At 40.8% G+C, this 17,641-nt stretch overlaps 1 protein-coding gene across 3 annotated transcripts in view; it reads left to right on the forward strand.

Moving 5' to 3' along the window:
• Positions 1-17,272, forward strand: part of LINGO1 (leucine rich repeat and Ig domain containing 1) — a 619,539-nt gene extending 602,267 nt beyond the window's left edge. For all 3 annotated transcript variants that reach the window (XM_040342992.1, XM_040342991.1, XM_040342990.1), the window contains one exon: positions 14,914-17,272. In XM_040342992.1, coding sequence (XP_040198926.1) covers positions 14,932-16,752 — 1,821 coding nt within the window. In that variant the 5' untranslated portion in view covers positions 14,914-14,931 and the 3' untranslated portion in view covers positions 16,753-17,272. The remainder of the gene's footprint in view (positions 1-14,913) is intronic.
• The last annotated feature ends 369 nt before the right edge of the window (positions 17,273-17,641 follow it).

Consider the following 17,641-nt stretch of genomic DNA (forward strand, 5'->3'; position numbering starts at 1 on the left):
TCTCCATAATATGATCAGAAATTTGTGCTTAAAGTAGAACTATAGACAACACCTTTTTTTTCATTTTGAATAGAGTAAGGGAGGGTTATAGCCCCTGTCAGTTTATTTTTTACCATCCCTGTCCCATTGCAGAGATTTCCCTTCACTTCCTGCCCCACAGCCAAACAGTAAGTGAGAGGAAATCTATGCACATTAAGGGAATCCATTGCCCCCCCCCCCCCAGGCCCTCAGAACTAGTGTCCCCACTCGAAAATTTCAGGGTGGGTCCTAAACAGCAAGTGGGGTGTGTGGCCTTGGCAGGAAGGGGTGGGTCATATTTAAATTAGGGGGTGACACAAGTTTAGTCAGGCCTAGGGCAGCACAAAACCTAAATACACTACTGGGTGTAGGGATATAGTGGTCTGTCAATAAGAGGATAAGAAAGGGACCTAGTAAATAATGGTGGTATTTATAGTATAATTACACAACTAAAAACTGAAGTATAAGAAAGGCAGCAATAGAGATGTGAAGTGTTCTATATTATAGCAAGCAAAGTGATAATTAGATTGCAATGGTGTAACAAACCTCAAGCGTTTTTAGATTCTCGATCTAGCTTTATACATAGAGTAAAGGAATGTTTGTTGTGAACACAGAGAAAAAAGGGAAAGAAAGATACTTATGTGCTCTATAAGAAGCAAAAGTGAATCACTACTATGTGCTATACTGTCATTTTACTGTAACACAGGTGCATGGAGACTGTAACACAGGTGCCTGTGGCAGTAATGTAAAAGAGATGTGTAAGCATATACTAGAGATATTTCAGTGTGATGTACACCGAATGAGAAGGGGTTTCTTCCCTGAAGAGGTATCTTCTACAAAATGCTCATTATAGCCTGTCCAGGAACTGAGCCAAATAATATGTGCTTCACACAATAGAGTAGTGGCCATTTGGCATGAGATTACAGACTACCAAGTCCTAAAATGTAAATGACGTCTTTGTAGCTTCATCGGATAAGTACATTAAAGCAAAATGTAGCAGATGCTTCATTGGTCATCCCGGCCATGACATACACATCTAAATGTTTCCCTGTATAAGATGGCCAGTGTTGTGCATTGGAATTTTTCTTTGAAGCAACCTCGTAAATGTACCTACGGTAGTGTTCTTTTTCTAGCCATAGCAGTGGTGGAATGAAATATTAATAAATATTGACTTTTTTTTTTTAGTTTTAGTTATTATTTGGTGCTATCTGTAGTACCTTTACAGTACCTCCTTTTATGTCTATGCAGAATACAATCAAGCATACCTTTCCAAAAATCAAGGGCTGACTAATGCCCTGTACACACGATCGGTTCATCCGATGAAAACGGTCTGATGGATTTTTTCATCAGATATCCGATGAAGCTGACTTTCATCAGTCGTGACTACACACCATCGGTTAAAAAAATGATCGTGTCAGAACGCGGTGACGTAAAAAAACACAACGACGTGCTGAGAAAAATGAAGTTCAATGCTTCCGAGCATGCGTCGACTTGATTCTGAGCATGCATGGATTTTTAACTGATGGACGTACCCACAGACGATAGTTTTTTTTCTATCGGTTAGTTAACCATCAGTTAATTTTAAAACAAGTTCCTAGTTTTTTAACCGATGGATAAATAACCGACGGGGCCCACACACGATCGGTTAGTCTGATGAAAACGGTCCATCAGACAAACCGATCGTGTGTACGCGGCATTAGAGATTCAGATGTTTCTGGACAGTCATTTGACAATACAGGGTCCTCTTCCTCTTTTCAAGTGCTGGGTGGTCCTCAATAATAGACACTGATGTTTGAGTCTGAAAATCAAAGCGCCACACCAAAGTGTTAGAGCTTAAAATTAGGTTTTATCCAAAAGTTTAATAGGTTCTACAGCCAATATGTTTTAGGGACCACACATTTCCCCCCTCATTAGGTCTTAAGGTGGTTTTAAACCCATACAGACCACTTTAGCCTACAGGTAAGCATAGATTAAGGCTTACTTGTAGGTGCAACAAATATCTCCTAAACCTACACGGCTCCGACTTAGAAAAAGGTTCTTGTAGGACTTCGGGGGCGACTCGGGGCAACTTGCATTGACTTCTATACAGAAGTCATTTTGCAAGTCGTCTCTGAAGTCGTCTTCAGGACGCCTTGCTGAGTCGCCCCCGAAGTCGTGCCGCCCCAGTGTGAACCGGCTCTGAGGGTCATCACAGAAATGTTGAGTATTGCAGAAAAGGCTGTATTTTTGCAAAAGCTGGAATTTTTTTAAAAACTGTGCTCACGCTTTAATAATTGTCAGGCATTTTGTCCAGTAATACCACAAATTTAGTACAAGACCATAGAGAGAGGGGATGAACTTTGCTATCGCTTAAAGGGGTTGTAAAGGTTTGTTTTTTTATTTTTTAAATAGGTTCCTTTAACCACTTAAGCCCCGGACCATTTTGCTGGCCAAAGACCAGAGTTTTTTTGCGATTTGGCACTGCGTCGCTTTAACTGACAATTGCGCGGTCGTGCGATGTGGCTCCCAAACAAAATGTATGTGCTTTTTTCCCCACAAATAGAGCTTTCTTTTGGTGGTATTTGATCACCTCTGCGGTTTTTATTTTTTGCGCTATAAACAAAAATACAGCGACAATTTTGAAAAAAAAAAACTATATTTTTTACTTTTTGCTATAATAAATATCCCCCAAAAATATATATACATTTTTTTTTCCACAGTTTAGGCCGATATGTATTCTTCTACATATTTTTTGTGATAAAAAATCGCAATAAGCGTATATTGATTGGTTTGGGCAAAAGTTATAGCGTCTACAAAATAGGGGATAGTTTTATGGTATTTTTATTATTATAATTTTTTTACTAGTAATGGCGGCGATCAGCGATTTCTATCGTGACTGCGACTTTATGGCAGACACATCGGACACTTTTGACCCATTTTTGGGACCATTGTCATGTTTACAGCGATCAGTGCTATAAATATGCACTGATTACTGTGAAAATTACATTTGCAGTGAAGGGGTTAACCACTAGGTGGGGCTGAAGGGGTTAAGTGTGTCCTAGGGAGTGCTTCTAACTGTTAGGGGGCGTGGCTACAAGTGACACATCACTGATCGCTGTTCCCGATGAGAGGTGTCACTAGGCAGAATGGGGATATGCTTGTTTACACTTGCCTCTCCCCGTTCTGCAGCTCTGTGAACTGATCGTGGGACACCGGCGGACATCGAGTCCACGGGTCCCGCAGGCAAGGTCACGGAGCGTGCCCGCACGCCGGGAATTTCAAAGTGAGGTATATATACGTTACTTTGCCCAGCCGTGCCATTCTGCAGACGTATATGTACAGGAGCTGGTCGGGAACCGGTTAAGCTAGTGCACTGTTGGTTCGCTTACCTTTTCCTTAGATTTCCCTTTTCTTTGTCTGAATTTCTCACTTCCTGTTCCTCCTCAGTAAGCTTGCCCCCATCATCGGAGCTGTTCTGGCTGGAGGTTAGTCAGCCAGAACAGCTTACTGAGGAGGACAGGAAGTGAGAAATTCAGACAAAGAAAACAAAGAAAAAAAAACATTTAGAAGGGAATTTGAAGGAAAAGGTAAGTGAACCAACAATGCACAAGCTTAAAGAAACCTATTTCGAAAATAAAAAACTAACCATTACAACCCCTTTAAGGTTTTACAACCATGATTTCCTAAGATGGTGCAGATAATGTGAGAGGTGTCACCTATAACAATCTTTTCCTGGTACAGGTCAGAGACTGCATGCCTAAACATACAAAGAGTAAAGCCCCGAACACACGATCCGAGAATCGTACGGAAAATGCCGCTTTCGAAACGATCGTACGAAAATCGGATCGTTAGTACAGAGCTTCCGAGAGCCGATCAGTAGAGTTCATACGATTTGATCGTATCGGACATGCACAGAATTTTTTTTCGTACGATTTTCGTTTAATCAGTACAGCTGTCGTTCGAAAATGCAATACAAATGCATTACAACACATGACATCACTTCCGATTTTTTGTTCTGCCGTACGAGAATTTTCGTGACTTTAGTAAACTCATCAGATTCGACTTGAGATTAGCATACAAAAAAAAAGCGGACGATCATTCGTCCGATAATCGGATCGTGTGTACCGGGCATAAGGGAGGAAACATACTGAGGTTATTTTCTCTGTTCTCTAGTTTTTATAAATCAGTTGCTAAGTGGTTAGAAATGTTCTTATACCATCAAATGAAAAGTGACAGTGGCAAAATACACACATAAGAGCAAACTCAAACAGTAATTGTTACAGACATAACTTTAATTATTTGCTAGATTCCCTCTCTTTAAAATAGATGTGTATGGGGTTAGTGTCTACTCTAACTCTTATAAACAGTCTTCAGTGATAAAGTTTTTAATTCCTTGTGATTTCTCCTTGATAACTCATGCTCAGGTCTTTAGGATTTAATCTCCCATGTGCATTGGGGAAGAAGCGTACTTTGCTTACTTCTTCCTGTTATGATGGCAGCAACTGACAGCTAGGTACACAAGGGAAACTACCAGCATGAAAGTGTCCATGTGGCATTACCCGTAGGCTCCCTCCTGTTGTTCCTTTCCCTTGACATTTATCTAGATCATGTTTCACTTCAGTTCATGCTTTTTCCCGTTCAAAATCCTTTTATTAAATAAAGCTCACTTTCACTGTACATCTTCAAAATATACCTCTGTATTTTTATTTTGTCTCTCGTTTCTTTTAGTTTACTTTTTACAATTTCCTCAGGCCATGTTCTCATTATATTATTTTACACTTTCTTTTGTATATCAGTTTTCTATTCTTGTTCATCTTCATTTTATCCATTGCTACAGCAATACGTCCTTCCGCTGCTTCTGTCTACAAGGCTTAACTCTGATTGTTACCATATGTTATGCCAGTCAGGAAACGAATGAGCAATGGAAGGCAAGGTCTGAATCATTTTTGTTTTAAAGGAAACCTGTATTGAGAAATATGGAGATCGTCATTGCTGAACACCTCAGGCCTCGTACACACGACTGAGTTTCTCGGCAAGAAACTTGCTGGGAGATATTTTTTGCAGACGAAACCGGTCGTGTGTACATTTTCGTCAAGGAAACTGTCGAGAAACGACAAGCCAAAAAGAGATCATATTCTCTATTTCCTTGACGGGAATGGAGAAAATTGGCTTGTCGAGTTTCTCGACGGCTTCACAAGGAACTTGACGAGCAAAACGATGTGTTTCACCCGTCGAGTTTCTCGGTCGTGTGTACGAGGCTTACCGAACATCTTGTATATTTATTACTCCTTCATCACAACTTAAGTAAAACTCCTGATATGTAGATAGAGTAAACTCCTCGTAGCTAAATGAGCAATAGGTAGCCTGCTCTACTGTGCATGTCCGAAAAGCTTGCAGAATTAATAAATTTGTCAATCCCAGGTTATCAATGCTTTTTCCAGGAAGTGCCACATGCTCTTATTGGTTGGTGTTAGATTGTGGATATATAAAACGGTACCACCACATCATATGAGGAACAAGCATTAGACGTGGAGGTTGATTTACTAAAGACAAATATACTGTGCACTGCAAGTGCAATAGCTCAAGATCTAAAGAGAAGCTCTGAAATGAGGAAAAGCTCTGCTGATTTCTATCATCCAATCATGTGCACCATGTTCATTAGTAAATAGATCGTAAGCACTCACAAGTAGTACCCTCTTGTTTTAAAGTGTAATGAGTTAGTATGCATCTCATTATTAAATACTTACCTTAGATCAAAGCTGTTGCAGTGGTCCTTGCACACCTCTGTGACCAGCGAGATGTCTCCCGTTATTTCCGGGTTCGCGGACCATGGTGCTGTGATTGGCCAGAGCCACGATTACGTCACGACTACGTCAAGGCACAACGTCAAAGCATGGCTACTGAAAAAACAGCATGAGCAGGCTGTTTCTTCATGACGTCAGCACATGCGGATACAGGCCAGGATTCAGATAGAATTGTCTATCGCAGATACATTACGCCGCCGTAAATTAGGGCGCAAGTTCCGTATTCAGAAAGAACTTGCGCCCTATGTTACGGCGGCGTAACGTATGTGTGTCGGCGTAAGCCCGCCTAATTCAAATGTGGATGATTTGGGCGTGTTTTATTTAAATTACATGTGACCCCACGCATTTGACGTTTGAAAAAATCCCAGTGCACATGCTCGAAATTACGGCTCAAATCGTCAATGCTTTAGACGTGAACGTAACTTACGTACAGCCCTATTCGCGAACGACTTACGCAAACGACGTCAATTTTCAAAATTCAACGCGGGAACTACGTCCATAGTTAACATAGGATACCCCTCATATAGCAGGGGTAACTTTACGCCGGAAAAAGCCAAACGCAAACGACGTAAAAAAATGCGCCGGGCGGACGTACGTTTCTGAATCTGCGTATCTACCTAATTAGCATATTCCTCGCGCAAATATACGGAAGCGCCACCTAGCAGCCAGCGTAAATATGCAGCCTAACATACGACGGTGTAAGACACTTACGCCGGTCGGATCTTAGGGAAATCTATGCGTAACTGATTCTATGAATCAGTCGCATAGTTACGACCCCGCACACTCAGAGTTACGACGGTGTATCCGGAGATATGCCGTCATATCTCCTTTCTGAATCTGGGCCACAGTGAATATCTCCTAAGCTGTGCAAGTTTAGGAGATATTCATGGTACGCACAGGTAAGCCTTATAATAGGCTTACCTGTAGTGAAAAGTGGTGTAACAGGGTTTACAACCACTTTAACTAGTCATGTACGTTTACTGTTTCCCTTAATTTTGTGAAGTGCTGCAGAAACTGTTGGGGCTATATATATTCTGTATAAAGTAATCTCTGTAAATTAAATTGCCCAGTTTATTATACTTAGATCATTTTATAAATGCAACTGTGATCAAATCAAACAACACTAATGGTGGTCATTCACTGCTTAGCTTATATTTGTATTGTAAATAAACTCACCATCACATTTGTTAACTGACTTGTATAGGGATACAGAATTTCAAATATTAGCCCTTATAGTTTAGCAATGCCTCATTGGCTTCCTGCCTACGGTTGGAGTATAGAGGTTAGGACATTTATCTACCTCTTCTCCATAAGAAAACATTGTATCTTACTATGATATTATTACTGCTGTAAGTTGTTGCCCTATTTGTATTTACCCCTTATGGACTCCATTGTCAGATGTCTTTTTGTATTGGATCTTACAGTTTTGGTAACTGTTCTGTATGCTTTGCTGAAGGACAAAATAAAACTTATAAACATTAAATATATATATATTATCAATGAATTTCAGTCCAAGATATTGTCCACCATGCAAGAAAAGTAATGCAACATGTAAAGTACAGGTCCTTTCTCTTATGAGAGATGTGGCTATGATGAGCATATCAGATTGTTTTGTATAACGGTATCTATAAACATTACATTTTCACAAATCAGAACTTTTTTGTGATAATAAATTTTATTTTAAAGCTATTAAACTATGCACACTGTCATATAAACCATTGCCGAGACTGAACTAGCTTCACCCAAATACCTCATTAGGAATGTATACATGCATAAATAGCATTTATTGTTTTCCAAAAAAATCTCTTATCTTTTTAAAAAGTAAAAATTCCTGATAAGACACATAACGACGTAATTAATTAAATTAAATTACATTACAATATTATAACTTTTTATTAACATGTACATGCAGCTGTCACCCCTAAGGCCTCGTACACACGACCGAACATATCTGCTGAAACTGGTCCGCGGACCAGTTTCCGTGGACATGTCCGACCGTGTGTACGGCCTAGCGGACCGGATTCCTGGGCTAGCAGACAGGTTTCCAGCGGACAAATGTTTCTTAGCATGCTAAGAAACATATCTGCTGGAAGCCTGTCCGTCGGACATGTCCGATGGTTAGTACAACTCATCGGACATGTCCGCTGGCCTGAGAACCCGCGCATGGCGTCAAAGTGATTCGACGCATGCGTGGAAGCATTGAACTTCCGGGTTCGCGCACGTCGCCGCATCATCGTCGCCGCCACGTCACTGCGGGGAATTTGGTCTGATGGTGTGTACACACATCAGACCAAATGATCCCAGCAGACATGTCCGATGAAAACGGTCCGCGGACCGTTTTCATCGGACATGTCTGCTCATCTGTACGAGGCCTAAGAACCACCACAGGTTTTATCCTGGAGGTACAAATGACAGTAGTAGCCCAGAGAAAATAATATGGGCTAGAGAATAAATAAAGGAAAAAAAAATCTGTCTTTATCCTGTAACAGTGATGTTCACAGAGATTAATTAATAACTTTGCAAAGAGCAATTATTTGCTGTGCTATAACATATTGTAGCCCTTCAGATGTTGCTTTTGTAGCTACTTAGTGTACTATTGAAATCCGAAGTAGGATTTGTTGCTTTGGGCACCCCATAGCTCTGTTATTAAATAAAATGCCATACGTGTATCTGAAATGCAAAATTACACTGCCTACTCAGAGAGTATCGCAGATAGGAAGGAGATGTGAGTGTTGTGTCAGCTTGCAGATCCCAACAAGCACACTGTGTCTGTAACGTGTTAATTTATCCTTCTTTACCCAGACTAGATTTCCTTGCCTGTAATTATCGTTAATCGTCTAATTACCCTGTCTGCAGTGAAATATCGGAGGACGTGGGGGTTGTGTCTGTTTATATCTCTAATGTGTAGATAAGGTGGAGCAAGTGGTTTGTTTAAGACTCCTGGTGACCATGTTATAGCCATGCTATCATTTTTGTCAGATTATCTAAAGCTAGACTCCGAATATTTTAAATATAAAGTAGATCTAAGCCCAATCACTTAAATCTCATATAAGCTTAATGGAATAGTTTAATAGTCTTCAGTCTTTTTAAATATGCATCTTTCATATAAGTAATGTCTGGTAATTCTCACATGAAGCACTTTGTTGGGGCATTTCCTGTTATAGGGTGACAACTGTCTTGCAACTGTACTCATTGTCACCCTGTTACATGTGCCCTTTTAGAGAGTACAAGTGGCTGAGCTGAAACATTGCTTATGCATGGTCCACCCTGGTCACTGTCTGAATGCTGGACCAGAGCAATGACGTCCAGCTACTGCTGGAGAGCATGCCAAGCATGTACAGTCAGGGGAGGCAGGTGAGGCACGTGAACAATAAAAATTTAACCAAAAAATTGAGCTTTGAGGGTCATAGCTCAGTGACCTGAGGTCACAGATACCCCACCACTGGTAAAAATGTGGGGCTCATACGACCTATGGTTTCGGAGATACGGGGCTCTTTGTCCAGCCTATCAGAAGCTACATACGGAGCGGCAAGATTAAATACAAGCTGACACACTCTGTTTTCAGCAGACTGAGAGGTTGAGCTCATACTGCCTCTCCTCACTTCTTGTCAGAGGCAATGAGCTCAATGGACAGCTTGGAGTCTTAGACCAATGGTAAAGTACCATTGTCCCAAGCCGTCCAATAAAAATGCATCCAGGGAGGCACGCTTCTCACCGCAGTGTCATAGAAGGGGCATGCGTCTAAAAGACAAATACTCCCTTCCAGCTCAGCCCTCTTATCTACAAGGAAAAAACATGGGTTTATGGGTATGAAGCCTCGTACACACGACCGAAAATATCATCGTAAAAGAAACGTTTTCCTCAACAAGGTTTTTGTCAAGCTTGACGAGAATCTTGACAAGCTTGACGAGAATCTTGACAAGCTTTCCTTGCATACACACTGTCAAGACAAAATCTCGTCGTTCTCAAACGCGGTGACGTACAACACGTACGACGGCACTATAAAGGGGAAGTTTGATTCCACTGACGCCACCTTTGGGGCTGCTTTTGCTAATCTCATGTTTCTCGTCGTAAACCAGCCCAACGAGAAACACGACGAGGAAATTAAGACTCCCGACGAGAAAAAAGAGAACATGTTCTCTTTTTTTCTCGTCAAGATCCACGACAGTTTTTCATACACACGAACGGTCCTGTGTACGAGGCCTAAGGCCCCGTACACACGACCGAACATGTCTGCCAAATGTTTCTTAGCATGCTAAGAAACATGTCCACTGGAAGCCTGTCCGTCGGACATGTTCGGTCGTCTGTACAGACTCACCGTACATGTCCGATCGGCCGCCATCCCTCGCATGCGTCGAATCACTTCGACGCATGCGTGGAAGCATTGAACTTCCAGGGCCGCGCACGTCGCCGCATCATCGTCGCGGCGACGGCGCGGCCTCGTCACCGCGTATCGTGTACGCGCGGATTTCTGTCTGATGGTGTGTACAACCATCAGACAGAAATTTCCGGGCGGACATGTCCGCTGAAAACGATCTGGCGGACCGTTTTTAGCGTACAGTCCGTCCGTCTGTACGAGGCCTTAGATTTACTCACAATCCCATGTTTTTCTCACATAGTTAAGAGGAAGAATGATAATCTGCTTCCTACAGAAAAGACACTGTTATAATCAAGCTAAATTATTTATTAATATTCTATATGTTATAATGATTTATTATTTATCTTTTTACTGTGAATTTACTTGATTGAAGTTATAACTTTAAATTTCAGTAATTTGTCCCTTAAGCCACCTGCTTGAGTACAGTTTTTGAAAATAAAATAAATTACCTTAAAAATAATATATTATAATTATTTGTATATTACTTATGGTAATTAACCCCTTGCCACCCAGGCCAATTCTGACACTTCTCTCCTACATGTAATAATCATAATGTTTTTACTAGAAAATTACTCAGAACTCCCAAACATATATATTGTTTTAGCAGACACCCTAGGGAATAAAATGGTGGTTGCAACTTTTTATGTTACACAGTATTTGCGCAGCAATTTTTTTAACGCGTTTCATAAATATAAAAAAAACTAAAGATACCACAATTTTTTTGTATAATGTGAAAGATGATGTTACGCCAAGTAAATAAATACCTAACATGTCATGCTTTAAAATTTCGCACACTCATGGAATGGAGTTACATAGGGGGTCTAGTGCTAGAATTATTACTCTCGCTCCAATGATCGCAGACCTTTATACAAGGATGGATTTTTTTATTATCCCCTAGCTTCAGTGGATCTAGCTCACAAGCCTGTTTACCGTGATTACACATATGTGTTTTCCCAGTCACACTTAAAGGAGAGCACTATCCACTCTGGATGTTTGGATTGTGTTTGACTGCTATTCTTAGAGGTACATGTAACAAAAGGAAATGATGGGAGCTCAGAGAGAGTTCACCATCAAAAGGGTTCCATAAAAAACAACTGTGGTATAAGAACAAATTAACCAATTGTTTTAATTGGTGCATGGTAGAGGTTGAGGGTGCATTCAGTGGTACATTCCCTGAAGAGCAAGTATCTGGGGTGTTAGGCCCCTTGCACACAGGGCGGATCCGCTCAGCAGAGTCCGCCAGCTCAGCATTAGATCGCTCCGTTGATCTCTGCTGAGTCGGCGGATGACAGGTCCATCTCTGCACACTGAGCAGGGAGGAACCTGTAAGAGCCCCACTGATCTCTATGGGGAGATCGGACAAAAATGTACAGCATGTCTGTTTTCATGAGATCTCATACAATCCGATCCGCCAAAACGAATTGCAGACGTAATTCCATACATCTGTCTTGAGCGGATCATATAGCTAAGTCGATGGATGGCCCGCTCGGATCCGCCTGAAAAACGGACAGGTGGATCTGAGCGGGCTTATTGTGTGAAAGGAGCATTAGACTCAAGTCTCTGTGAGACCATGTACCACCTTAAAGGTAAGTTGTAGCCAGCTCGATTCATAGACATGACTATCATTTACAATACACAATGGGGAAATTACTAAAACTGGAACAGACATAATCTAGAGCAGCTGTGCATAGTAACCAATCAGCTTCTTCAATTAAGTTTTAAAAATTAAAGCCGATTGTTTGCCATGCACAATTGTTCCAGATTTTGTCTGCTCCAGTCTTAGTAAACTCCCCTTACAGTGCTTTAACAAAATAAGAGATATGACTCACCCAGTGAATCCTTTTGAGCTATTCTCCCAAATGACATTTTCCTGGCATGCAACAATCACATTTGCTCTATTTATAATGGGACGAATGTGCAGCAGGTGAACCGCCATTGTATGTGATAAATGCAAAAATCAAAACTTTCAGCAATACAAGATTTAAAGTGGGCCTGTGCCCAAACTCTTCACATTAATGCATATACATACTTTGAACAGGTAGTAAAAGTACTTTAAAACAAGTCCTTATTCAACTATGTAGCTATAGACATTGTGGGGAAATTCATTTTCACAACAGGGGCACTGAAATCTTAGCTCCTTTTCCCTTAGTTTCTATGGATATTTATATTATAATCTTGGCAGCTTGCTAACCTTCTAATGTAAAGAGGTAAATGTAACAGTAGGTGTTGTAAACTGTTTGTCATCTCTGTTGTGACCTTTGAGGATATGTTACTTTACAGTGCCTGCAGTAAGAGAGACCAGTGGCAGGTTGTTTTAAAACTTTTTATTGCTTGTTTCGAATATGTACATTCTTTAAAGTCTATAGTCGGAGACAGGTGCAGTTTAGCTGTGTATATATATATATTTTTTGAAATGTACAGAAAAAAGAAAAATTAGCATAGGACCCCACCCTAGGCATTTGGGCTAATATACTCATTTCCAGGGAGCTGAGAACACGTAGTCCCATTGTGTGTTGATACCAGATGACCTTCAGGATTGATGTGTATGCATTGGGGGAGCGGTGTGATACCAAAGAACCATTGCCAATGAGGGGGTGTTGGCAAGGAGGAGGAGCTTAAAGCGCATTTCCACTATTGCAGTCAATTTTGGGAAAACCCACAACTGTATATGTTTGGAATGTGTTCGCATTCATACCGCATTCATAATTTTTTTTAAATAACCTTTTAGATGTTTCTTAGGAGCCAATGTCAAACTGACTGCAAGGTTTTTGAAAGGAGTCTGTCCTCATTACCATAGTGCAAGTCCTACACCTATAGCCCTTGTTAGGACAGTCAGTGTTCACCTCTAGTTATAATGGATAATGAATATCTGCCTGCACAGTACAGACAAGGTTATTGATGGCAAACACAGCTGCCCAGCCCCCTCATAAGCCACAATTTTTTAAAATATTTTTTTAAAGTAGAAGTCTGGTCAAAAGCTAACTAAGCTTAAATCTACTCCCGCCTTCATGTAAAGCCTATTCTAACTACCCTGTAAATGAAAGATGTCTATACTTGCCTATTCTAAAGGTGCTCTGGTCGGGCGGTTTCATTGTAGAGGAGGGAAAGCCGACAGCAGATGCCTCATAGTAAGCCTATGGGTGATGTCACAGTTCAGGCTCTGCAGCTGTTGACAGTGATCTCTCCTCTTCACTGAAGCCGGCCACTGAGGAGATCATGTGATTAAACTGAAGCGCCTTCAGAATAGGTAAGTATATACATCTTTCCTTTACAGCACAGGTGGCAACCACAAGGCCCGCGGGCCAAATCTGGCCCTCCAGGCCATTTCATGTGGACCTCGCACCTCTCCTGCAGCCCTCCTCTAGTCCTCCTCCAGACCCTGTACTTTCTTCTTTCAAGCAATGCATCCAGCTTTTTCCCAGCAGCAGCATAAGGAAAGGGGGTGCACTGTGATGTAAGGGAGAGTGGGGGACTCAACTTCTGATGGTGGGGTGGCTCTTAACATCTAATGTGACTGGTCTTGTCTCCATCCCCATGTAGTTTTCTGTACAGGCCAGTGATAATTTCACCATTCTTTTTATAAAGATAATAATTGGGTTTACAAAAGCATTTGGTGCACCAAAAGTGGGTTTATAGCCCATGCGGCTATTGAGGAATATATTGAAATGAATGTATGTATGGAGTTCAGCTTTGAACTTCAAACTGTAACTTTAGTGCAGTCATTGCTTAGTAAACATGGAAGTAGTAATGGTGAAATAACTATATGGCACCTTCCATAATTGGGATGCTAGCAGTACATTTGGCTTTAGAAACTGAGAATTTTTGTTAGTTTTGTTTAAAGTTCTTTAATGTTTTTTTTTTGCAGTTAGGTATAGCTCACTGAAAATTTCAAAAATTGGTGAAAGATGAGTTCTGATTGGTTCATTTGGACATTTTGACCTACTGACTGAGCTTTTAGTTGTGTCTGCAGCACCTAGACATAATATAGTTAGCAGCTTTAAAAAACAAATGAATACATTAATTAATAGCATTACTAAATAAGACAGCATTAACCCACTTTACTTTAGGCATGTTTCTTACATATTAGAATAGCTATAGAGCAGGTTCAATTTAATAAAATTAAAAGTAACCTTATGTTCAGATTTTTAATACTGCCAAAAAGGCAATTTAACAATTGGGTACTCAGATACTGGCCAATTGTTAAATTGTTGCTAAACTCTTCCATATGATGAGGATCTGGTACATGAAAATCAGCCAGACAAAATGCTGACATCTAATGTAATTTATTTTCATATTATAGGAAAATACAGAGAGATTGGGTCTAAGGTCCCCAAACCAGAGAACCAAAAAGAAGGGGGGGCGGTAAGTCTATTACAATACTGGTAAGTTGATAAGATCAAACGTAAAAATAGAAATAAAAAACAAAAGAGAAATCTTTTTTCTTTTGTTTTATATTTCTATTTTACGTTTGATCCTATCAACTTACCAGTACTGTAATAGTCCAACCGCCCCCCCCCCCTCTTTTTGGTTCTCTGGTTTGGGGACCTTAGACCCAATCTCTCTATATTTAAATCTCTGGATGATGGTACTACCCCTTACAATGTTTATATATCTTACTTTAGAGGCTTTACTTTAATTCATATTATAGGAAAACACAAAAAGATCAATAGAGTTATTGTAATGCAATAAATCAAAACAAATATTTACATTATTTTCTTTTTTATTTCTTCTCAGGTGAGTCCACGATCCAGTATGATTCTCCCGCTGCCACCTTGCCTGTGTCCCATCCTGTTGCTTGTTCTGGGATCCTTCCTGTCTGGCTCGGCCTCAGGTTGTCCCCAACGCTGCGAATGCTCTCCTCAGGATCGTTCTGTTTTGTGCCACCGCAAGCGTCACCTCAACGTCCCCGAAGGCATCCCCACTGACACGCGACTATTGGATCTCAGTAAAAATAGGATCAAGGCACTTAACCAGGACGAGTTCTCTTCCTTTCCTTACTTGGAGGAGCTGGAGCTCAGTGAGAATATAGTGTCTTTGATCGAACCTGGCGCCTTCAATGCCCTTTTCAACCTACGATCTTTGGGGCTGCGAAGTAATCGTCTCAAGCTCATTCCTTTAGGTGTATTCACAGGACTCAGTAACCTTACACAACTTGACATCAGTGAAAACAAAATTGTCATATTGCTGGATGACATGTTCCAGGACCTTTATAACCTCAAATCTCTGGAAGTTGGAGATAATGATTTGGTGTATATTTCTCATCGTGCCTTCCGTGGACTCAACAGCCTGGAAGAGCTGACACTGGAAAAGTGTAACCTCACCGTGGTGCCCACAGAGGCTTTGTCACATCTGCATGGTCTCATCTCTCTACGGCTTCGGTACCTTAACATTAATATAATTCGTGACTACTCCTTCAAAAGGCTGTTCCGGCTGAAAAGTTTAGAAGTGGCCCATTGGCCATATTTGGACACAATGACAGCGAATAGCCTCTATGGATTAAATTTAACATCTCTTTCTATTACACACAGCAATCTGAGCACTATACCATATGTGGCAATCAGGCATCTTGTTTATCTTCGCTTTCTTAACCTTTCATACAATCCAATCACATCTGTGGAGGGATCTATGTTGCATGAGTTGCTTAGACTTCAGGAGTTCCACCTGGTAGGTGGTCAGCTTTCTGTTGTGGAACCCTATGCATTCCGTGGTCTAAACCATTTACGTGTACTAAATGTTTCCTCCAATTTCCTAAATACACTGGAAGAATCTTCTTTTCACTCTGTAGGCAATCTAGAAACGTTAATTTTGGATCGTAATCCATTGGCTTGTGACTGCCGTTTAATGTGGATCTTCCGGCGACGCTGGCGTCTCAACTTCAATAAACAGCAGCCATCCTGTTCCAGTCCAGAATATGTGCAGGGAAAGGAGTTCAAAGATTTCCCTGATGTGTTGCAGCCAACGTATTTTTCATGTCGAAAAGCACGAATCCAGGATCGAAGTCCCCAAGTTGTCCATGTAGACGAAGGGCATACAGTACACTTTTTTTGCCGTGCTGATGGAGATCCACCACCTACTATTCTATGGCAATCCCCACGGAAGACTTTCATCACCAGCAAAAGTAGCGGTAGGCTGTCTGTATTTCCAGATGGAACTTTGGAAGTACGTTATGCCCAGATCCAAGATAATGGGACTTATCATTGTGTGGCAAGCAATGCAGCTGGTAATGATACTTCACTGGCCCATCTTCATGTGCGCAGTTACTCACCTGACTGGCCTCATCAACCCAACAAGACCTTTGCCTTCATCTCAAACCAGCCGAATGAAAGCGATGTCAACAGCACTCGTGCAACTGTCCCTTTCCCGTTTGATATTAAAACTCTTATAATTGCCACCACTATGGGATTCATATCCTTTTTGGGGGTGGTCCTGTTTTGCTTGGTTTTACTATTTCTTTGGAGCAGAGGAAAAGGAAACACTAAACATAACATAGAGATAGAATATGTTCCGCGAAAATCTGATGCTGGACTCTCTACTGCAGATGCTCCTCGGAAGTTTAACATGAAGATGATATGATATTGGTTGATCAGTGGGGGAAAAGAAGGAATGGGGTAATAGGAGCAGGTAGTGGATTGCACGGTGCCTGGTTCTTATTCCACCTTTTCTGTTAAGCCCTTACTGGACAAGTTGTATAACTCTGGAGGGAAAGCAATGGTAACAGAAGTTCCATAGTCTGTACTTTTTGATCCTTGGACTTTGTATGTTTGGGGAATGACCTTTGCACTTTTAACCTTGTGAGTTTAACCCTCAAAACTCCCCCAGATTGCAGAAAGCCCACCTGTTTCATACCAACTATTCAGTTGTTGATATAGGGGGGAGGGACAGAAGGATAGGATTGGGCAAATACAATAATAGAAAAGGAAAATACAAATCCCCAGTCAAAAACAGGAAAAGCTGAAGGAATGCGAGGCCAACTGACTCTGAAACTGAACTTTGACCTCTGTATCTTCTCCTGATTTCAATACCTGTGATTTTTATGAAAAAAATAAATATGAATATTATTGAAAAAAATTAAAGAAAAACTGTAAAACTCCAACAGCAGTGATTTTTTTGCCTTACGCTTTATTTAATGTCCTTTTTCCGTAAAGAAGGTTTGTGTGTAAACTGTAGGTGCTGAAAAGTCAGTATTGCAACACACAAATTAGGCATTGAATGGACACATGAAATCAGTAAGTATGCCTATAAATGTAATAAGTGAGATTGATTTGAATGGTCCCAGTTAATACAGTAGAGTAAAAAACTGCAATTGTAACAACCTTGATTATAATGTAAAAAAAAATTCATTTGGAACCTGACATTTCAGAAATACCAATTACCAGACACTTGAAGCTAAACTCCAGTCAGACAGCAAAATACACGGTGCTGCTGTATAGTAGAGTGCAAAAGGCTGGTGCCAAATCACTAG

This window comes from Rana temporaria, chromosome 3, assembly GCF_905171775.1.
Source record: "Rana temporaria chromosome 3, aRanTem1.1, whole genome shotgun sequence".
Classification (NCBI taxonomy): Eukaryota; Metazoa; Chordata; class Amphibia; order Anura; family Ranidae; genus Rana; species Rana temporaria.